Genomic DNA, 23,425 nt, shown 5'->3' with positions numbered 1-23,425 from the left:
GGTAGCCTTGGATTTTGTTTCTCCTACCCCAGTGTTTCCCAAACTTGACAATTTTAAGGCATGAGGACTTCAACTCCCAGAATTCCACAGCCAGCACCGCTGGCTGTGGAATTCTGGGAGTTGAAGTCCACATGCCTTAAAATTGTCAAGTTTGGGAAACACTGTCCTACCCAATACTCCTCTCCAACAGAGCAAAGTTACTATGTGGCCTCACCAAAAGTTTCCTCTGCTCTTTTTTTTTTTTAAAGATTCAGTCTTTGAATAACTGGGACATTTTCTCTCCCCACTTGCCTCGCAGACCCCCCATCATTCACTGCGGACCAGGAAACGCTGCCCCCCCCTTGAAAAGACCTCTCTCTCTCTCTCTCTCTCTGTGGGTAAGAGCCCAAGGCTGGAGCTGTAGGTCGGAGGGTCTCCCTCTTGAAAACATGCGCCTGCCCGCCCTCCTTTGTTTCCAACGACAACCTGGACAGACTGGGTTCTTTGCCTCGTGTGACAAGCCAGTGGTGGGGGCCCTTGGATTTAGCCAGCATTCTGCTAGGCCCAGCTTCCCAGCAGCCACGTGCTCCAGGACCTGTCCTCCCCACCCCAGAGGGAGCCATGAAGGCAGCAGCCATCAGAAATGCAGGAATCTCATCCTGAGCCCCAATCTCCCTGTTTCAATCATTTTGGAAGCACAGCATGCCCTCAAAATAACCCCCCAAACTGTGGCAACCTCCCACCCCACAGTAAAAGCAGCTGCTTCACTCTAGAAATAATAATAATAATAATAATAATAATAATAATAATAATAATAATAATAGTAGTAGTAGTAGTAGTAGTAGTAGTAGTAGTAGTAGTAGTAGTAAAGTTGGAAGGGACCTTGGAGGTCATCTAGTCCAACCCCCTGCTCAGGCAGGAAACCCTACACCATTTCGGACAAATGGCTGTCCAGTCTCTTCTTAAAAACTTCCAGTGTTGGAGCATTTACTGCTTCTGGAGTCAGGCTGTTCCACTGATTAATTGTTCTCACTGTCAGGAAATTTCTCCTTAGTTCTAGGTTCCTTCTCTCCTTGATTAGTTTCCACCCGTTGCTTCTTGTCCTGCCTTCAGGTGCTTTGGAAAATAGCTTAATTCCCTCTTCTTTATGGCAGCCCCTGAGATATTGGAATACTGCTATCATGTGACTGGAACATAAAACAGTTCAAATTCAAAATACTCTGCACACTCCTACTCTAAATCACTGCAGAATGCTGAGAAACATCAAGAATGTTCAGTCAGTCAGTCATGGGACTTTTGATTGATTTATTCAAATTTACATACATTTGCACATGAATGTAGCATTTCTCCTCAAAATAACAGTCTTTTTTTTCAATACTTCATACTTGTATTGCAGGGTTGCTGTCAACTGAAGGAAAATGTCACTAGGAATGAAGGGATGGAACCTCATCCCAAGGTTTACCAGCCAGGATTTGGAACGGAGACTATTAGGAAATTGAAAAACACTCAGAAAAAGTCAGTGCCAAAAAAGGTCCATTACTCTGCCCAGAAAGCCTCCCAAATGTCTCCATGACATCACCAGAAGTCAGACTGGCGTGAAGGAGATTTCACTTACGGTAGATGTCAAACAAATAAAAACAACATATATGATACATGTACAGCCAGCTGATTAAACTTACTGTTAAGTTTATTTAGAAGATTTGTGAGGGCCTAAAATGGATGAGCAGCTGTGTCAATTTCTTCTTCCCCTATCGAGGGGGAGGGGCTGCCGTTTGTCCTCTCACCGTCTGGGGGTCCGCAGAGCCTGTTCCCACCAGTTATGCTCTGCGTGGGGAGCACAGGCCTTGTGCAGAGTGCAGCTTCTGTAACTGGGGGGGCACCTTTTTCTCCCCCCAAGGCAGCAACCTGTGTATGCTCACAGTCATGATAGCAGCACCGGCCTCCTTCCTCTGTGATGACCCATGAAGTTGGCCCTTCTCAAAGCCCCCCACCAACGCAGCTTTTCCTGGAAGTTCAGCTGCCCACTGAAATGGGGCCTCCAGAGGTTCGGGAAGCCAGGAGTTGGGGGCACAACGGGGGCAGGAAGGTTCGAGATTCTGTTCGGATTCAAGACCAGCCACCTCAGGAGTCCAAGTGGATTGAAAGAAATATCAGAGTCCTGATGCCTCCAGCAGAGCACGGGTGGGGGAGGCAAGGAGGGGGCACATCACACATGGATGCCTGGGAGCCTCTATGAGCACCATGTACAACACAGGGGACCTGCCAGGAAACAGACCGAGGGGGGAGTCTGATTGCATAAGCATTTCTCTTTGGTGGCTCCCATCCCAAGCCTGGGCCCCTCCCCCTCCCAGTGCCACCCAGCCCCCTGGGCCTCTCTCCACTCCCCTCGCCCGCCCGCTGGGTGGACTCAGCCAGCAAGGGCTGAAGGAGGCTCTTCAGGTTTCCTAATAGGATTTGCAGGTCACCCGGAGCACAGGGGACCAAGGGAGCAGACCTGCTGGGCCATCTGCCACCCTCAAGGGGTCACTCTCAGACCCTGATCCCCAAAGGACAGGGAAGGACTTGCTGCAGCCCAAAAGCCAGGTGCAAATGGCCCTCCTGGGGAGTGGGCAGCAGCAGATGGACCCCAGGCGAAAGGGACGGGGCCGCAGAGTCCCTGGGGAGGGACAGATGCCATCTGCAAGGGAGGGACAGCTCCAAGGGCAGCTGGGTACAGTGGGAGGAAGAGGGAGGGAGATCCAGGCCAGGGCACTTGCGGGAAGGCAGACAAATCCGCACCCAAGAAGGGGGAGTTGGAACAGATTCCACAACAAGACAATGCGGGTGAGCACGCACGCATGCACACACTCTTTCCTGTCCTTTTCTGTCATGGTAAGAGTCGGAGAAAATACCTCTCCATCCACATTCTCCACCACACATAATTCTAGATAACTGTCTCGTGTCCCCCTTCTTTCTGCCACGAAGGCCAACTCTTAGACAGGTGAAGGTGGGCAGCATATTTATGATATCTCTACCTAATCCACAAATAATATCACAAATAGCTTCTTGTTAAGATTTCGGAGAGATCCTAAGACTCCCTATAATGTCATTTTCCTCCCCAAATAAAGCAATAATTGCATCCTTCAAATAACCATCCAAGTTGCAGTGGAAACATTGCCAGACAATGCGTTGATCACCAGAGAAGATCACCAGGGCTGACGGGGCTTCCAAACCCCAGAAGTTCCATCAGGTTCGCTCCCCATTCCCCTCTTGAGAATGGGTGGCCAAAATTCCTTCCAGATTGGGTCAAGAAAATAATGCCTCATGGATTGCGAGGCAGAGAAATTTACCAAGAGATGTGGTTATTTATTTTTCAAGAAGTTCACTTCGTAATGAAATTATACAGGCTTTTTATAAGCAGAGATTTCAAATTGCAGCTCAAGATGTTATAATTTTAAAAGAAATACCTCCAAAAATTCTTAGAAAAAGAAAGGACTTTGCTTTTCTGGCTGAGGAGCTTAAGAAACGACAGATTCAGTTCAGATGGGATGTACCTGTTGGAATAGTGGTGAATTATGTTGGGACATGTTACAGACTTAACATAATTTTAAAGGCAAGAGATTTTTATGTTTCTGTTCTGAAGGCAGATGCACCACCACCTCCATGATCTAAAAGAAATGAAGGCAAGTCTGAAGAACAGCTGGCTGTAGGAGCAATGTCATTAGTAGGAGAAGAATTGTTGGTTGATAAAAGCAGACCCAAAGGAACAGAGAATGACTCATGCAGCCTATAAACGTAAAGAAAAAGAACAATAAAAGGTAGATGTTGGAGCTTCACCACAAGTGGTTACCTCAGAGCCAGTGGGAGGAACAAGACCGAAGAGGTCATCGACTGCAGATTTACATTCAGTGTTCCAAAGGCTTCAGGTCACTAAAGATGGCAAAGTTCCTGACATGGAATGTTAATGGTTTGAATTCACCACAGAAAAGAAAGAAAGTATTTCATTATTTGAAACAACACAAGAATGATGTTATATGTTTGCAAGAGACTCATATTGCTTTAAAGGATCAAAAGTATTTGATTAACTCTCGGCTGGGAGTACAGTTTTCAGCCTCCGCTCCGCAGAAAAAAGGAGGAATAGTTATTTATGTGAGGAAAGATTTATCGCCGAAGTTAATTGATTCTGACCCACAAGGAAGATATGTTATTATTGATTTATTATTAAATGGTAAGAGATGTCTTATCATTGGATTTTATGCTCCTAATCAACAACAAAAATATTTTTATAAGATGATACACAGAAACTAACTCAATTGGATTATAATTCAGTTATTATGATGGGTGATTGGAATGGTGTTTTAGATTCAAGTAAAGACAAGAAGGGTTCTTTCAAATCTCCTAATCATGCAAAATTACCTAAAGTTTTTTTTTATTTGAAGGATGATTTGGAACTTAGAGACATTTGGCGAGAACGGAATACTGAAGAAAGAGACTTCACTTTTTTTTCAGACAGGCATCAATCGTATTCCAGAATTGACTTTTTTAAAATTACTAATTATCTTTTTTCTAGGGTGAAGAATGCCAAGATATTCCCTAGAATATTGTCAGACCACAGTCCTGTATGGTTGGAGTTATCTATTGAAGACGGGAATAGAAGGACTTGGAGATTGAATGAAAATTTATTTAGACATGAGGGGAACTTACAGAAATGTAGAGATTACTTAAAGGAATTTTTTCTTTTGAATATGCATAAGGGTACTTCGATGCCAATGGTACAGGATGCCAGTAAAGCATCTATGAGAGGGGTTCTGATTCATATGAATAATGCACATAGGCGCAAACAGATGCAGAAACGTAAAGAGTTGGAAGAAGAGATTAAATGTAAGGAGAAGGCGCTTGTTTTAAATCCAATGGACAATAGTTTAAAGGTTTCTATAACTATGCTTAAGGAGCAATTTAATATGTTAATAGCTGATCAGATTGCAATTAATTTGCGGTATATGAAACATAATACATTTTGTAATGCAAATAAACCTGGTAGGTGGTTGGCTTACCAACTACGAAAGAAACAGAAATCAAGGATTATAGAGAAAATAAATTATAAAGGTAAAGAAGTATATCAACCAAATTTGATTAAAAGGAGTTTTTTAGACTTTTATTCAAAGTTATATGCTAGTGAAAGTATACAAGTTTCAGATATAGAAAAGTATTTACAGGATGCACATTTTCCTAGACTTTCAAATGATCAACGAGATGAGATGAATGGTTTAATTACTTCTGAAGAGATTATTTGGGCAATTAAGCAATTAAAGGTTGGTAAGGCTCCAGGTACAGATGGATTAACAGCAATTTACTATAAAATGTTATCTGAAGAAATGATAGAACCATTGAAGGAACTTTTCAATAATATTCTGTTGGGAGCAGAGGTACCTCCATCTTGGAAAAGGGCATTTATATCATTGATCCTAAAGAAGGATCAAGATTTGGCTCAGCCTAAAAATTATAGACCTATATCTCTTTTGAATACAGATTATAAGATTTTTTCAAAAATATTGGCAAACAGATTAATGCAAGTTTTGAAGCAATTGATCCATAGTGATCAATCTGGATTTATACCTGGAAGATATATGAAATATAATGTAAGACAAATTGTTAATTTAATTGAGTACTTGGACAAGAACAATCAAATCCCTGCGGTTTTGATATTTTTGGATGCTGAAAAAGCTTTTGATCAATTAGATTGGCAATTTTTATTGAGAGTAGTAGAGAAAATGAATTTTGGGGATAAATTTTTGTATGCTCTTAAGGCTATATATATCAACAACAATGCACAAATTATAATTAATGGGGGATTAACAGAAGCATTTAACATTGAAAAGGGTACTAGACAGGGATGTCCTTTATCCCCATTGTTATTTGTTTTAACAATGGAGATTTTACTTATTAAAATTCGAGAATCACCTAGAATAAAGGAAATAAAAATAAATAAGAATGATTATAAGTTGAGAGCTTTTGCTGATGATTTGGTTGTGACATTATCTCAACCGACAGATTCGGTTAGGGATCTGGTTGAATTTTTAACTCAGTATGGGAAGGCCTCTGGTTTCAGGGTAAATAATAATAAGACAATATTATCGAAAAATATGTCTATGAAGGAAAAGGATATCTTGGCTAAATTAACAGGTTTTGAAATAATGAGGAACGTTAAATATTTAGGAGTATATATTACAGCTTCTAATGTTAAATTGTATAAAAATAATTATGAGACATTATGGGTTAAAGTGCAAAAGGATTTAAATGATTGGAAAAAATTACAGTTATCTTTGTTGGGGAGAATCTCAGCAGTTAAAATGAATATTCTTCCAAAGTTTCTTTTCTTGTTTCAAATGATACCTATTTGGAAAAAAGATGTTAATTTGGAGGAATGGCAGAAGGGGATTAATAAATTTATTTGGGCAAGAGTTAAGTTTAAGATTATACAAGATGCATGGGAAAGAGGAGGATGTAAGGCGCCTAATTTAAAATTGTATTATGATACGGTGGCTTTAACACTGATTACTGATTGGCTCAACTTAACAAATAAAAATATCCTTTCTCTTGAGGGATGGGATTTATTATATGGATGGCATGCATATTTAAATTATGACAAAAAAGTAGATCAGGTTTTTAAATCCCATATTTTGAGAAGTGCTTTGTTGTGTGTCTGGAAGAAGTATTATTACAGGTTAAATTACAAGATTCCAATTTGGGGGATTCCTGGACACGCGATAGAGGGAATATCTAGGGGAGTGAATTTGGATAGGATTTCTTATAAAGAATTACTTAGTTTGGTAGGGAAGGATTGGCAATTAAAGTCTTTAACTGAGCTGAAACAAGAAAATATTGTACACTCTTGGTTTCAGTATAATCAATTGTTTGTTAGGTGGAGTTTAGATCAAAAGGTTGGTATTACTTTAGAGGATGTGAATTTGGTAAAACAGATCAAAGATCAAACTCGAGCCCATATAAAGAGAATTTATAATGTTTTAATAGAATTGGATTCTGAAACGGAGTTAGTTAAAGATTGTATGATTAAATGGGCTCAAAATATTCAAGAGCCGATTTTATTGGATACATGGGAGACAATTTGGATTAGAAATGTAAAATTTACCCAAGCGCAAAATTTAAGAGAAAAATTTTATAAAATGTTTTATAGATGGCATTTGGATCCCCAAAAGTTGTCCCGCATGTATCCTAATTTACAACCCAAATGTTGGAGATGTGGGAGTTTAGATGCAACCTATTTTCATATTTGGTGGACTTGTAGAGATATAAAAGCTTTTTGGATTAAGATTTGGTGGAATATTCAAAAGATTTTTAAGAGAAAGATAAAGTTTACTCCGCAATTATTTTTGTTGGGTATTATGGTTGATTTGGATGTTAAAGAAATTAATTTGATGCTGAATCTTATAACAGCTGCAAGATTATTGGTGGGGCAATATTGGAAGAAAAATTCTTTGCCTACTATGGAAGAATGGATACTTAAGGTGTCTAATTTAGCAGAAATGGCAAAAATCTCTGCCTATTTGAAGGACCATTCGCAAGAAAAATACATCTCGGTCTGGAGAAGATGGATTGATTATATTCAAAAGAAATATGAGACTGAAAAGTATTATCTTGCTTATGAGTAGATTTTAGATTATTATTAATAGTTTATTATGGTTGAATTTATATTATTTTTAGTGTTATGGTTTAATTATATTATTATTTTTGTTTTTAATTAGTTAATATTTGTTTTGAAAAGGAGTTAAAGTATGTTATAGATTGATTGATAGTATAGCTCGGGTAATGTTAGTTAGATTATGATTGTTTATTTGTTACCCTGTAATCAGCTCTGGGAAGTGGGGGAGGGGGGAAGGGGTGGGAGGGGTTTGGGTTATATTGTATTAAATTTGTAAAACTTTTAATTAAAAAAAAAAGAAAATAATGCCTAAAATCATTCAGGATGAAGCTCATAAAGCACCCTACAATTTTACCCTAAGTCCATGGAATGCCCACCATTTCCTTCTCCAAAACTCTTGATTATCTGAAACAGGCCTACTAGATAAGAGTGTCTGGGTTCATACAACGCCTTGGACTAAAGTCAACAGAGAGTTGGATAATTTGTGATTTGAGGGGTTGTGGGAAGCCAACCTTTCCTTCACATGAACTGGACCACCAGATTAAGCAAGGATGTGGCTTAGGTGGCCATATCATGTTATGCAAAAACAAGAAGGAGGTTGATTAACTCGAGTTTAGGACTGTACAAACACAGCCACTGCTAAGATGTAACAGAGGCAGAGAAAACTCCTTTTCCAACTTCACCACATGAAGTAGCCTTCTAAGAAGCTCTCTTCCATACTTCTCCAGTCATACTCTGCGTTGCTTCAAGGGAGATGAAGGAAAGTCAGTATTCGCTTGGAAGTGATAGTTTTAGTTTCCCAGGTCAACTTGGGAATCTGTTTCCCCTTTAATACCAGTATAGGATTCATCCCCCTCCCCACTCCAGGGAAATCCATGAATCCTTAGAAACCCAACAACTGCAAGCCCAGAATTTCCTCATTTATTTCAAAGCAGAAATATGGGAAGCTAAGTTTAGAACTACCCTATCATCTTCCCCACCCAAAGATTCCAAAAGACGTCAGAAATGCTGATTTAACTGTTGGTTTCAGTAGGTCTCATCCAGTAATCTTTTTTTTTAATTGGGGGGTACCTCATAAAGTCAGACATGAAGTTGGAAAGAACAGCTTGTTTTAGTCATGACATAAAGCAGTCTCAGGTGACATAACATGGAAACTAGTTCCTTGGTCTCTGGCCTTATCCTAAATTTGGATGGATGGATGGATGGATGGATGGATCCCCAGGAACTTTGAGGAAGAAGCTGAAAACCCTGAAGATCCCTGTTTACAAGCCAGATGAATAAAGAGCAGGAATGGCTTTCCAGTCTATATCCTTGAGCATCACCATACTTAGTGGTCCAGCACTTGGCAAAGCAGAAAAGAAACCTTTACCTTGTCCACAAGATTCTGAAGTCCATTGTACCACATTGAAACTATCCAATGTATTTGCCTATATTGATTAACATGTGAGAAGAAAAGTGACACCCCAGATAAGCTCTGAACTGAAGGCTTCAAAGGCTGCCGGGCTGCCTTCCAAATGAGGACCAGAAGATAGCCAGGGATGTTGAAGTCCCAGCCGGCAGGATAAGGGTTGGGAAGCAGCTGCCAGACCCAGAATTAGCAAGAAAGGATCCCAGGCCCCAGGAAATGAGTCTGGGTGGGTCTTCAGGGGGTCTGGCCTTACATATCCCAGAGCCTTGCGACCCTAAAATGCAGAGACACACCTACACCCCCATCCCCAGAGATGGTCCTCTGGGAGCCTCAGACCACCAGAAGCCCATCAAGCACAGCCAGGAACACCAAGCATCTCCCTGGCTCTGATCTCCTTGCTGTACCAGCAAGAAGGCAGAGGCCTCCGTGAATTAATCAGGATCAATTAAGGACACAGACAAATAAAGCCACTTCCTGCGACTGACCTGCCGGTTCCTTTCATCCGTAATCCTCTGGATCTGGATCTTTTTCCTCCCCATCTTCTCACGATATGAGGTGCCTCAATTTTTTTTATTTCAAAAAAGTTTAAAAAGGAAAAAAAATCAAAGTATTATCATCAAAAAAAAGCTTCCTTAAAAAAAAGGAAAAAGTAGAAAAAAATTAAGAAGGCAAAACCAGAAGAGCCAATTTCTTCAGTTCATGATATTCCACTTGGTATAAATCCAGACGGGGAGTCATAAAAAAGACAGAAGGAGCCCTGCAAGGAAGCAGAAGGGAGGAGAAAGGGTCAGAATCATGGCTTGGCCGGGTCTGAGATGATCTGTGGGGCCAAACATTCTGGGGCTGCATGAGATGCATCTCTCTCCCCTTTGAGTGCCTCTTAAATCAGCTGGGGATCCTGGTATACACACACACACACACACAGAGAGAGAGAGAGAGAGAGAGAGAGAGAGAGAGAGAGAGAGAGGAAAAACACTGTGGGCACAGTTCACCTCCTGGTCCCCCTTCCCACGACAATCTTGATAAAATCCTCCCATGATAAAATCCTCCCCCCAAACACCCCAGGAAGCAGAAAGGCAAATGTTGGGGGACCCCTCAATTCAGGCCCTAACCATTTCCGATTGCTACTTCTCGACAGAAGCACACAGAAGTTGCTTTTCCTTCTGATTCACCCTAGAAATACCAGAATTCCACCCTGATCTCCCCCCCTCAAGGACAGCTGCTCTGTGTAACTGACAGCACAGCAGAAGCCCACCTGTGCCTGAAGTCCAGGAAAGGCAGCCCCTCCGCGGTGACCTGGCTTGCTTGCACAGCCTATTATTTTTGTACGGCTGATCAGCCCCTTCCCCACCTGTCCTTCCTAGAAAGCAACTGGGCCTCTCCCCTCCCCCAAGCAATGTGGGGGAGCAGGAGAGAAGAATCTCCGGGGCCCCTGACTAGAAGAAGCCCCACAGCTTCTCACTTGGCCAAGTCTCCGTCAAGTCAGGCATGAGCTATTCCAGAGCTTTCTTTTGACTCCTCAGTCCGAGAGTTTCTCTCAAACTGAGAGAAACTCAAAGCCCACTCAATTTTTTTGAGTTCAGTCAAAGTCAGCCCATTGTGACAGATGCATTCAGGAATACAAAAAGATGCCTACATATAAAAATAAGGAAGGATAACGGAAAGTTGATCAGTTTTCAGACGGAGGCTAGATAATAATCTCTTGGAGGTGCCTAGTGGAGGTGTTTAGACTTGATGACTTCTTAAGTGCCTTCACTCACTCACTCACTCACTAATATTTGCTCAGTCAATCAGCAGCAAAATTTTAAAAAGCCAAAAAGAATAAGTAATAAGTAAATAAATACAACCAGATACTACCACTTAGTAAAAGAAATAACAGAATTTGATGGTGTCTTCAGGCCCTTCTGACGCCGGGGAAGGTCAGATGTCACCATCCCTTTTCTCCTCCCCAGGAAGGAGGAGAGGGAAATGGAAGAAAAGTTTCCACTTAACAACACTTCAACCCCAGAACAGCACAACAGGAAGTGCAAACTGTACACACCTGGCCTGTGCAGGCACAAAAGAGCCACAACCAACAATCAATTCGTGGTTTGTCGTTCTTTCAAAACAGTCGTTTGCCCCGTGGGCGCTTGGCATTCTGAAAGAACGAGAGGCAGCCGCCTTTGAGCCTGGGAGGTTCGGGGTCAAATCCCTTGCTGTCCCCAAGCCCACAGGGATGGGGCTGCCTAGTAGATCTTTGCCTGTTGGGCTGGGCTCCCCTCGAACCCCTGAACTCCAGAGGATTCCAGAAGAACCACCGCCCCAAATGTACCTGGCAATTTAGTCCTTTCCCCCCCTTCCTAAAAAGCCAACGCAACCAGCCCATTTTTTCTCCTTAGGTGCTTTCTGGTCCCAGCAGTGAGACGGGATCTCTGGTGGCATCCAAGCTGCTGGTTACAAGCCAAAGAGACCCCCAGAATCCTGCCATCATCTCCTCCGTGTCCTGAATTCAGAACAATCCTCTGTACACCCCAGGGCAGTGTGGACTGTCCCGCTGGGTCTTGCCCAGCCCATCTGAAGCCCACTAAGGGCAAACTGAGGGAGGTGAGTGTCACCCACAGAAGAACTCCGTCTCCCCCAAACAGGGTCTGGAATGAACCTCCCAGCCAGGAAGGGCCCCTTGGTGCCCCTGACTGGGAGCTGTGTGTGTGTGTGAAGATGCAATCGAGCCCCAGATCACATGCGCCACTTCATTCAGCAGATGCCACAAGGGGCTTTTGTGCCCAGCTGGCTGGGGAATGGCTGGCAGTCTGTGGGGCAAGCAAGATGAGGCAGCTGGAAAGAGTTCTGCCAGGCCAGGCCCTTCTCCTGTCTCAGAGATGACCACCTGCCAGCTGTGGGAGGTGTGAGCTTCCAACAGAGCCCCCATCTTAAAGCCAGCCTGCCAGAAGAGGGGCACGGTGATCCAGAAGCAGGAAAGTGGACTCTCCAATCCAAGTGGAAGAAGGAGCACTGTGGGCCTTTTCAGCGTTGGCTCCTGGAGAGAGCAGAGCCTCGTCCAGCCACCAAAGTCTTTAAGGGGGGGGGGGCTGTCAATTGCTCTCAAGAAACAGAGATTCCTGTTCCTGCACAGCCCAGGATTCCGAGAACAGCTGCCAGCTGCATCCAAGGCAGGTCCCCCACAGGAGCTGCACCCGCTTCCACAGCACCCAACCAAAGGTGCACCTGGGGAGCCAGCAAGAGGCCACTGCACCCTTCAACAACACCCTTCTGCCAAGCCCAAGAAGCAACTGAGGCTAGGCAAGATTCGCATGCTCATCAGTGGCTGCATCTCCTATCTTACACTCACCATGTAAGGTCCCTCCCCAGCAAAGGCCAGTCCTGGTTCTGGACCCAGAGCCCATCAATCTGGACCTAAGGGAGGATGGCATCAGCAGCAGTGTCTCTGCCCACATGTTGCTCTGCTGTGTGCCAACACTGCCTTCGGCAATAGCAGTGGGGTTCAGCACAATGTGGCAGCCGTTTCAAACTGACATACCCCTCGAGGACCTTAGCAGCCCACATGCAGTAGCAGGATAATGTCCCTCTGACCAAAATCTGTCCCATATCACAAAACCAGAACCCCCCCCCCGGGGCTACCCCTGCAGCTTCCTCAACAGGTGACCCCCTCCCCCACCTCTGCTGAAATACCTTCAGGAAAGGAGAGCCCACCTCTCCCAAGGCAGCTGCTCCCCTTGACTGGCCTAAGGGATCTTTTCTCAAAGTCCAGCCAGAATCTGCTTTGTTGCACCAACCCACCATCCTCGTCTTCTCTTCTGGAACATTCTGGACAAATCTGCCCTGTCGCCTACATGGCAGCCCTGGAGATGTCCGAAGCCAAAGCCCCACAGGGTCACCATCCACTTCTTGCAAATGTTATGCACCAGAGTCCTGATGTCTTGGTTGCCCTCCTGCAGACCTGCACCAGGATGTCAACATCTTTCCTCAAATATGCTACCCTAAATTGGGTAAGCTATTCAGGTGCTGCGTTGACCAAAGCAGAATCATGAGGAACAGTTGCTTTTCTTGAGCTGAGGCAGCTGAGGATTGCCTACTCTCTTCCGACCTCTTTTACCTCTTTAACCAGCACTCCTGGGTCTGCTCTGGCTGTGGCCTAGATACTTTCTACCACAAGCTGAATCCACTGGCTTAAGAAGTGAGGGTGGCGCTTCCTCCACCTGCCGGCACAGCTGCAGCTGAGGAAGGGGTCCTGCCTTCCTGCCTTCCATACAAGAACCCCGAGAAGTAAAGGCAACCAAACGAGATGCCCCCCACCCCCTTCTAAGCATTTGGCACCAAGTAAGGATTTGAGCCTCAAATGTTCAGTTTTCAAAAACTACTTGCAAAAAACCAGGCCGGTGATCCACTTTTCATATTAAAGGGATGGTAGAAAGACACTTGTACAAAATGCTTGGCTACGCTGGAATGTGGTTGGGGAGCCAGCCGTATAATAATAATAATAATAATAATAATAATGTTGGCAGGGAGGTCATCAAGTCCAACCCCCGGCTCAGGCAGGAACCCTACACTATTTCAGACAAATGGCTGTCCAGTCTCTTCTTAGAAAGTGTTGGAGCATTCACTGCTTCCGGAGGCACACGTGCTAAGCCTAGGCCAGGTCCCAGAGTGCTCCGGCCTCGCAAGGTCAGCTCCAGGGCCCGCTGAAGTGGCCCGAGATGCCTCCGGGAGGGGAAGCTCAGGACAAGAGAAGGCTGGAGCCGAGGCTTTGCTCAGCCCCAGCAGCAGAGAAGGATGGGGGAGCGAGGGGTGTTCAGGAAGAGGGGCGCCCAGAGGAACATTTCCCTGGGAGAGGAAGACAAAGGTTGGCAGGCAGAAGGGAAGGCAGGCGGTGGGCTGCAGGGATCTTCTTCAGAAAAGAGGGCGGGCGGGCGTCCTCGGGCACTTCCACACGGGCTGCTGCTGCTGCTGCTGCTTGGGAAGACAGGCAGAAAGCATGACCTAGTTTGCAAAGGAGGATCTGGGCTTGCAAGGAGCTCCTGGGAGGGGGGGAGGGGGGCAGATGGGGAGTGGGTGGCAACTGGGAAGGACCTTTTCCTTGCAGTCCCAGTGGCCCCCGAGGCCACCCCAGGGGCATTAGATGCTGGTGCCCTCAAGGGATGGCTGGCAGCAAGGACTGGCACCTTTTCTACCTATCCCTCTATGACAGGCAGGCGGTGTCCCTCCCATCCCAGCCTCTCTCTGAAATCTGTGGAGAGAAAGGACCAAAGGAGGAACATCAGCAAGCCAGGATGCAAGGATGCAGAGGGAATGGTCTCCATGGCAACTATTACTATGCAACAGAGTTAGAGGTTTTCCCCCTTCCCAACCCCTTCCCCCTGCTTGCAAGCTAACTAGGTAAACAGAGGACAGGGATGGCAGCCATTTGCAGCGAGCAGCAGGGCCGGGAGGGAGGAGCTTCACCAGCCCCCAAGCTCACAGCTGTCGGGCCACCTTTTCTGGGCCTGAGAAGACGTGGTTGCCTGAGCAGGCCCAGCATCAGATATTTGGGGGCACCAGGCCCGACAGCCTTGACTCTCATTTTTTACAACAATTCCTGCTTCTAAAACTTGAGGATGCAAAGGAAGATTAGAGGGTCACAGCAGAAGCCTCAAAGGGGAAGGAAATCAGCTCAAAGAATGCAAATGCAGGCAAATCTGAATTTATACAAGGCTATACAAGCAAATAAACCAGAATTTGGTTGCAAAAATCCAGACAACTCCATGAACATAGTCCATAGCCACAAAGAGAGAACCGAGTGTCTTTCATTGCAAAATTGTAACTTGCCTTTAATGCATACACCTTCCAGGAAATAACAGCACCTCCATGTATATTATTTTGCCATAAACAAACAAAGGTCCCAGCAGGGTCATTCAATTCCGTTGTTGGATTAAAATATGAAACAAATTTATAACATCCATTAAACTTCCCAAAACTGTGTTTATTTTTTTAAACCCTATAGTCCAGGTTATATATTAGTGTATTATATTGTATTTATATTGTTATATTTTATTATATTATATTAACCAGTCATTGTAGTTTTAAGCCTTTAAAGCTTTATTTGTTTGACTGAACATGCTGTGTGAATACACCATCTGGGGTTTCTTAGGGTTGAGCACAAGGGCTAAACCATAAACTTAAATTTGTTTTCTTTTGTTTTTTTAAGTACTTTAATGTAGGCTTTCTTTTTCACTATGTTCAGTAGATTTTTATAATGTATCGGATTGTCCTTTGGGACTACAGTATAAGGTCCTTCTTTCACAGAACAGTTACGTTGTTCTATTGCAATAGTCACACTTGCTCTATTGCTATTTAGTTTGTACAGACCCAGAAAAACAGAGAAGGATCAGCAACATCCCTCACAGCCCCTCCCACCCCCAACCTTCTGCCCCAAGAATTACCCGGCTGGTCAGCTTCATCCAAGCAGGTGCCTGTTAGCTGAGGGGTGGGGGAGGGGTGTTGCTCCCAACCCCTTGCTCTGAACTGGAGCTGAAGAGAGGAGAAAGGTGGTCCGGAAGTCCTGAGAAGGTTAAGGGGTACTTCTTAGGTTAGATTGTTGCTGGCCAGTGAGTTGTTCAGTCTATATGTTTAGTTTATGATTGTGTGAATCCAGAAATAGGTTAGAATTTGGTTCGTGGTGCAAAGCCAGCCAAAAAGAGCGGGAAGGGAATTAAAAGTTGGCATCTTGCAATTTAACCAAAAACAGTCCCGCAAGACCACCCAGTTGTGCTAAATTCAGAGGGTGGAGACAAAAGTTTATTCCAAGCACCAGCAAAGCCAGCCCTCAAGTCAGGATCATAATGAAGCCTAAGCAAAAGTTGTGATGGCTGTAAATTCAGCACTATTGTTGAGTGCCCAAAATTAAGTCATGTGACTGTGGGGGGGGGGAAACCATTGAAACTTCGTATCTGAGTGCTCAGTAGCCCAAGGCAGGCCCGTGGTAACTTCAAATGGCGACTAATTGACTGAGGTTCTTCAGACCTCAAATCAGGAATGTGCTCTGCATCTCTCCGAATGAGCACCTAGAGCCACATCCCTGATCCCAGCTTCAGCATGCTCTAGTCTAGAAAAAGCTGGAGCCACCCGGAGCCCTCAGTGCCAACCGCCCTGCCAACTCTACAGCATTCGGGGGGGGGACCAACTCACCAGGCAGAGGGACGCTCCTCCCAGGCCAGAAAACGCCCCTGATCCAGAGGCTGCCCTGGCCCTGGTTTCAGTGAATTCTGGTGTCTTTGATTCCTTGACAGCCAGCAAGAGCAGTTTGGCAAGTGGGTGGCCACATCAATTGAGTTTGAAAACACAACAGGTTTCAAAACACAAACGTAACTCCTCTTGCCTCCATTTTCTAGAAATGCTCAGGAGCTTTCTTTTTGCCTTCTTTTTTTGGGGGGAAGGGGAGGAACCCCCACCCTGCCTTTGTGTTCCCATATCTGAGAATTGATTCCATCACTGCAAATTTTGGCTTTAAATTAGATGTGAAATGGCACTGGAAGAAATGAACATAGATTTTACTACAAACCAAGGGAAAAGGGTCTAAACGCTGCCCTTGAACCTAGTCATCAAAAACCACACTGACCACAGGGGAAGAGAGAGGAACTCTCCTCACCTGATCCCCTGCACGATCGCCACACCTTCGACACAAGAAGACTTTTGATATACATGCATGCCTTCATTTTAGGGCTCCCGTGAAGAGACAGACAGTTGCCCTTGATCGTTCTCCCGAATCTTTCCCTGTTTTTTAAACTAGTTCAATTTCAAGACAGTCCCAGAGTCAGAGCTTCTCAGCGCCTACCTGGGTCTGCCTCCCTCCTCGTCTCAGCTTGCATTTCCAGGGCCAGCTAAATCCCCTGCTAGGGCATGGAAGGAACCTGTTGATCCTCTGACCAAATCTTTACACCTTAAATCTTTGCAGAATCCTGTGGCTGGAATGCAGGAAGGTCCAGCAAATAAGAGCAATCAGGATCAGAAAAATTCTAGAGCGCCTGGAAAACAATTGTGTGTTTGACAAGACCAGACTAATCTTATCTCATGTTTTGATTGGCTGACTTCCTTAATGGACACGGGGACACTGAAGCCGTACGGGATCCTTTGGACAAGCAAGCTAACAGGGGTAGTAGGGCTGGCTCAGATACTGCTCTACAAACACTCATCGAAGGTCCCACCCCAAACTGGGGTGAGGCACCAAGTGGCTGCCAGTCGGTCCAAGCCTGGTTTTACACCTTCAGTACGAGCTGCATGAAGAGAGAGGGGGGTACTTTCCAGTCTGCCCAGCAGGGATGAAGCAGAAAGTAAGACGCCTAAAGAGACCCTGGAGGAGATGCGGCATATTCATATTCAGCCTGGCAGAAAGATGGCTGAGAACTCCTCAAGGACACCAGGCAGAGAAGGTCAAAGTCCAGCTTCTCACCCCAGGACAAGCAATAACAGATTTATGTTGCCGGAGGAGGACTCTGGCTCCCTGCCCAGAGAGACCTCCGAGGTCTAAGAGCAGCCTGAGGGAGAGGCCATGCAGCTCCTGCCCTTCAGCTGAGCTTCCATCTGTGGGCAAAGGAGAACAGAGTGGGACTCTGGAGGGCCCGGGATTCTAGGGCCCGTCCACTTCTTTAACTCTGCAAACAGGATTCCAGCCCAGCCCAGGCAGGGTTTACAAGGAAGGAGGCCAGGACAGGGCAAAGCTCTCCATTTCATCGCCCAGGGATCCTCTGCCCTCGGTCCAAAGGTGTCGTAACAGCAGCAACCTGGGTGATTTATGTCAGCTCAAAACAGCCAGTGCTACATGCAGCTTCCTCTCTAAAGGAAGGGAAGCCAATAACACCTGCAGCCCCCGCCCGCCCGCCCGCAGCCCCCTGCAGGACACGAAATAACCAGCCACCATTTCCCTGCACAAAGGTGGGGGCTTTCCCTGAAGTCCTTGCAAAAATTGAGATCCCTGAGGCCCGTTTGTTTAAAGTAAATGAAAAGCCCGGCTGCTCCAGCTCGGCACCTCACTGGGACAGGAAGGGCTCTCTAACTCAGCGGAGAAGGTGAGGAGGATGGAAGCACGAGAGGAACATCGAGGGATCTCACGGATGCTGGGCTTGGGCTCGCTGGTTCTCCCGGGAAGCCTCTTGGGGGCATCTCTGCACAGAGAGAGCTTCCCACGAGAAGCCCAATTGCTTTCATCCCCTCACCCATTGTTCCTAAGCAGCAGCTGGCACTCATGCATACAAAGCAGTCCTCAACTTGGAGAGGAAGAAGAGGGAAATAGGGAAGAGAAGAAAGGGAGAAAGAAGGTAGAGAAGAAGGAGGGTGGATACAGTGAAAGGGGAAATAGGCGAGCAACACCAAAAGTCATGTGTATGTATTTATTTCATTTTATTAAAAGTATCTTATATATGAATGTAAAAAGAATATATGTTAACATCTGATAAATATCACGGGGGAGAGTTTGGAAAAATAAAAAAATATTAAAAAAAAGTAGTCCTCAACTTAAAATCATTATTGAGCCCAAAGTTCCTGCTGATAAGCAAAGCAATTGTTAAGTGAGTTGTGCCCCATTTTACAAGCTTTTTCCCATGGTTGTTAAACAAATCACTACAGTTTTTAGGTGAATCATGCAGTCATTAAGCAAATCAGGCTTCCCCTGCTGACTTTGCTTATCAGAGGCTCCCGAAGAAGGTTGCAGATGACAATCCCAGGACCCTGGGATGCTAAATACAGCCGGTAGCCCCTGAAGTCTGATCACAGGACTGTAGGGTGAATACTGGTCACAAGTCATTTTTAAAGTGTCACTCTGAAAGGTCTTTGTACGTCGAGGACTACCTGCCCACGGCTCAGCCTTGGCCCATGCCAGGGCCCCTCTGAGTGGGAAGCCCATCAGCCACATCTGGAGGCTCAGAGGCATTCGGATGTCCTCATTGATTTGAACCCTCGTCGGCCAGAGAAGGCTGCACCCCTATGTGATGGGGGCAAAAATAGAAAAACAATCTGCTCTTGGGGAGCTTACCTTAGAAACGAGTTGGAGCAGCAGCACCTTTAAGGCTGGGCTGAACTCACATCACACAACAAACCTGGGTCAAGCAAAGGGAACCAAGCCAATGGCCCAATGGGTGGCTCGCTGGCCATCTGAAGGCAGCCACAGGGCTGCATATGATAGATCACCTCAGCTCAACCCAGTCTGTTTCTTGAGCTTTTGCAGTTTTTCCAGATGGGCAAGAAGAGGTTCAAACCTTGCCTTTGCTCTCCAAGCTCTGGGTGGTGGTGGGGGGAAGGCAGCAGAACGTGGCACAGAGAAAGGAAGGGCCGGCTGAATTGCAGCGCCTTGGGCACCAAGGCTCTTTCCCACTGGAACTGCTCCACACCAGCAGCTTGCTTTCCAGACCCACCCCTCTGTGCGCAGGAACGAACAGCAGGGAGCGAGGGGAACTCCACTGCCCACAAGAAATGCAACCAAACCTCCAGCTTGACCTGAGTGAGGGCGGGTGGGTCGCAAGGACTGGGAAGCCCATCCTGCAGCTCCACCAGCCTCCAAGCCAAAAAAACAGTCTAGTCAACACAGGAGGGGAAGAATTTAGGCCCTCCCACTGGCAAGACCCCTCCCCCACTGCCTTTGGGCCTCCGTGATGCAGGGAGGGGCTGCATGGAGGGTGGCTTTGGTGTCCACCATGGGGTCCCTTGCTGGCTCTAAAGGGTAGGCAATAAAACCAGGCTAAGCTAATGGGAGGCACAGATTCTGCAGCAGCCGAAGGCCTCTCTGAGAAACTCAGGGGAGCCAGCGACCCCCACAGGACTGACATTCCAGACACCTTCTCGACCCAACGCTGGGCCACCATCCCAGGCCAGCAGGGAAGACATAGCTGACTGGCTTGGCCACCTTCTATCTAACTCACAAGATCAGCCCCGGGGAGAGAAAGTGGATGAGGCAAAACCCCTTTCCTGTATAGGAGAAACTGGAGGGCGGGTATATTTTCAAGGTGCTGGAGCAAAGGAAAGGGTTAAGCTTCTTTCTTGAGGGCCACCATCCTAATCCAATTATGGTTTTTTGCTCTGAATGCATCAACTTGTTAAGCTTGTTAAGCCCTTGGACAGGCTGAACATCTGTTCTAGGGTTCCTCAATCCCAAATTTCAGTTGTTTTCTAGAGAGCCAAGCCCAGAAGGACCCTCCCCAGGCCTACTGGAAGTCCCAGGGATGGATGTTGGTGTCCTTGGCACACAAGGCAAGGTTGTCTCCCTCAATCTTGGCCAATGTCATTATGGTGGAAATCACGGCAGATCCTCAGAGGTTTCTGATCATGGAAGGTCACTTACTGGCAATGCACACCCCAGTTCTGACTCCCTTCTGGACACCCCACAGTAAGAGGCTGATGCCCTGGGATGGATTTATGGAAAAAAAACACACCATCACCAAGAACCCGAAAAAACGTATCAACAATGCCAAACTCTCCAATTAAAGACTAGCAGGTCAGTGAAAGTCTGGCCGTTGGCTTCCACTAATAATTCCATTAATTTTGTTCCTGCCACTTATGTAGGTGTGCCCAGACCCCTCCCGGCCCCACGAGAGAGTCAAGAACCCTCCCAGGCAGGCCTGGAGAAGGCCCCCAGCCCCTCCACCCGGGCTTCGGCTTCCTTTGGAAGAGCCAGCAGCCACTCAGGCCCTGCCGCTCGCAGGAAACGAGCCCTCCCTCCAGGCACAGCCTCCGCGTCTATTTGGGGGTTTCCGACTGACCAGACAAGGGAGCCAAGCTGCCTGCCTGCCTGAGCTTGGCCCGACTCCGCTCCCTGCCAGACTCTCCATCCGTGACCTCGCTTGAGCCAGTCCTGCTTCCCAAACAGGAGGTCAGGAGCTTTAAAAAGAAACAGAACCTCTGCGGTGGCTGGGCTCTGCTCAGACAATGCCCGTCCTTTAGAGAAAAAGGGAGGGGAGCAGAGGGGGGGGGGCGTTGCTAATTTTAACTCTCCAGTGGAAAGAGTGAGGCAGCCCTCGGAGGCGCCAGGAAGACGGCATCCTTACCCACTTCTCCCCAGCCCTGGATGCTGCAGGGAAGCCAGCCAGGCCCAGGGGCACCTCAGCGTCCGGGCATGAAGAAAGAGGCTTTTCTTCCCCACCAGGCCTCTGCTGCCCCCTCCCAGGGCTCCGTGGGGCCTGAGGATCAGCACACCTGACAATTCCCCTCACCTGGACTCCCTTGTTCACACAGTGCCGGTCTCCTGCTTGGATGACGGGGAGAAACTGCGCGACTGAGGCCTGAAGATGTGTGTGTGTGTGTGTGTGTGTGTGTGTGTGTGTGTGTGTGTAGGGGAGAGCCCCCGTCGGGACTCAAGTCTGCCCCCTTGCTTTTCCTTCCCTCTTCCCTAACTTCTCCTGAATGTCAAAGGAACATTTGTTACAATACATTGTACTCTATTCACCTCTAAAATACAAAATGCCGATCCGGACACTGCAGGCCCCAAAAAAGCAACTGGGCCAAGATTCAACAGCTGTTCAAACCAGGGCAATTTTCCTGACCTTGGAAGAACCATGAATAAACATGGAGCTGGAGGCAAGTCTCACAATCTGCAAATGAACCCAACAATAAACAGTTGTTGTTGTTGTCTTCTACAATTTCATCGCTAAGTTTTCCTCGCCCTAACAGGGCCAAATTGCCACGTCCTAGCCTCCCCTCCAAAGAGGAGTGGAAAGCCCGAATCCCTACAGCGTGGCTGGAGGGGGCAAAGGAAAGGGGTAAATTCTACATGTGGCAGGCTGTGAACAAATTAAAAAAACAGTGCTAAGGATAAAAACAGTTTGGCAAAATCCTGCTTGCTGGGTTCACACAACCAGGCTAGAAGGAGTTCATCTGTACCCAGAGTGACCAAGGCCACCGCATTACGCTACCTTGTGCTTTACTGGTGTGAGCATCAGGCTAGGGAGACACAGACCTGCGTACTGTTCAACAACCCAAATTTAGGGATTGCCTAGCCAGGCAAATCCAGAGCTCTCTCTCTCTCCAGACTTAGTTCAAAACCATATTATTTTTCCTGAAAAAAGATGCAGATATACACAATTTTGTTCGTGGGGGGGTTTCATTGCACCCAAGTCCACTGAAGTTTGCTCCAGCAAGCTCTCCAAGCCCAACTCACATCAATCTTTGTTCCAGCTGCAGAGCAGCACGGTCCCAGCCCAGCCTCTGCGCCAATCGGCAAGTCCCCATAAACAAAAGGTATCGGACTCCCCAGATTTGACAGGACTGTTGACAAGATGGAGCTTTTAAAATGTGGCTTAGTTTTCTTTGGATTGGGGGGTCCTTTGGCTGCCATTTAGGAGCCTGGCAGCTGCGAGGACATCTGCACCCCTTTTTCGTGCAGCAGGTTCCCCCTTCTAAGCCCCCCCTAAAGGTGCTGAGCGAGGCCAAGGCCCCCCAGGTCTCCCTCCCTGGCCTTGGCAGGAGCAGCTCTCCCGCTCTCAAGCTGTCAAGAAATTAAAGCACCAATGCCTCCCTTTCTGATCCTGTCCTTGGGAGAAACACTCACAAAATGATTTGGTGACCCATTTCCGTGGCCAACCTTCACACCAACTTGTGTCCCATGAAAAGTGTCACAATCCTAATTTCCCAAGAAGACTCACAATGTCTAGTGCGGCATTTGTTTTCATTTTTTCCTCTGATTCAAGTTTTTACCCACTAAAATGCACATTACACCAAACCAAAAATCTTTATTAAATTAATAAGAAAAAAAGGTTTTCCAAAATACTCCACATGCCACAATTTCCCTACAGGCAGAGAAGAAGAAACGAAACAAAACAAAACAAAATAAAACAACACACACACACCACAGTTCTAAATTATGGGAACAATATAAGCACACACCGAGCCACATGGCTGGGGTGACAGTGATGGGAGAACTGCCAGCCACTCTCTTGCTGAGGTCAGCCGCCCATCATCAGGTGCCAGCGGGCCCAGGCCAAGTCCCAGCCCTCCCTCCGTCCAGAGGCTCTGCTCCAGCATCTCCCCAGGCCAGTCAATTCTCACTCCTTTCTGGCTGATCCGTAAGGATTCCTGGACAGAGGATCCAAGGGAAGGGGCTCAGGGTGGAGAGTGGGAAGGGGCCGGCAAGCTGGCAAGGCAGGTGGGCCAAGGAGCTGCTTTCAGAGCAGAGCTGATAGGAGCTGACCAGGTTCCAAGTCAAGCACAAGACCAACCTTCTTCCCTCTTGACTTTGCCCCCACTGTAGGCTTTACTCCTGACAAAGAGACTAAAACACCAGGCACCCCTCCCCCTGTGGACCAGACCCACCCAACTGAATTGGCCAGACTGCCAGGCCAGCTCGTATGTCCAGACCCCCACTGTGCACCACAGCTCTCCCTCCACCTGAGCCAAGGAAGCAGCCTTTATTGCGTCCTTCATTCCAGGCCTGACATCCATCCCGA

The 23,425-nt window shown here is 46.7% G+C and overlaps 1 protein-coding gene across 9 annotated transcripts in view; it reads right to left on the bottom strand.

Moving 5' to 3' along the window:
- Positions 1-23,425, bottom strand: part of MEF2D (myocyte enhancer factor 2D) — a 90,172-nt gene that overhangs the window by 33,705 nt on the left and 33,042 nt on the right. For all 9 annotated transcript variants that reach the window (XM_039368631.1, XM_039368635.1, XM_039368630.1 and 6 more), the window contains one exon: positions 9,512-9,783. In XM_039368631.1, the coding sequence (XP_039224565.1) occupies positions 9,512-9,565 (54 nt within the window). In that variant the 5' untranslated portion in view covers positions 9,566-9,783. The remainder of the gene's footprint in view (positions 1-9,511; positions 9,784-23,425) is intronic.

The sequence above is a fragment of the Crotalus tigris genome, unplaced genomic scaffold (genome assembly GCF_016545835.1).
Source record: "Crotalus tigris isolate CLP2741 ecotype Arizona unplaced genomic scaffold, ASM1654583v1 scf7180000020888.614114, whole genome shotgun sequence".
NCBI classification, from domain to species: domain Eukaryota; kingdom Metazoa; phylum Chordata; class Lepidosauria; order Squamata; family Viperidae; genus Crotalus; species Crotalus tigris.
Note: the sequence above shows the minus strand (reverse complement) of the source record. Positions and strands in the feature narration are given on the sequence as shown.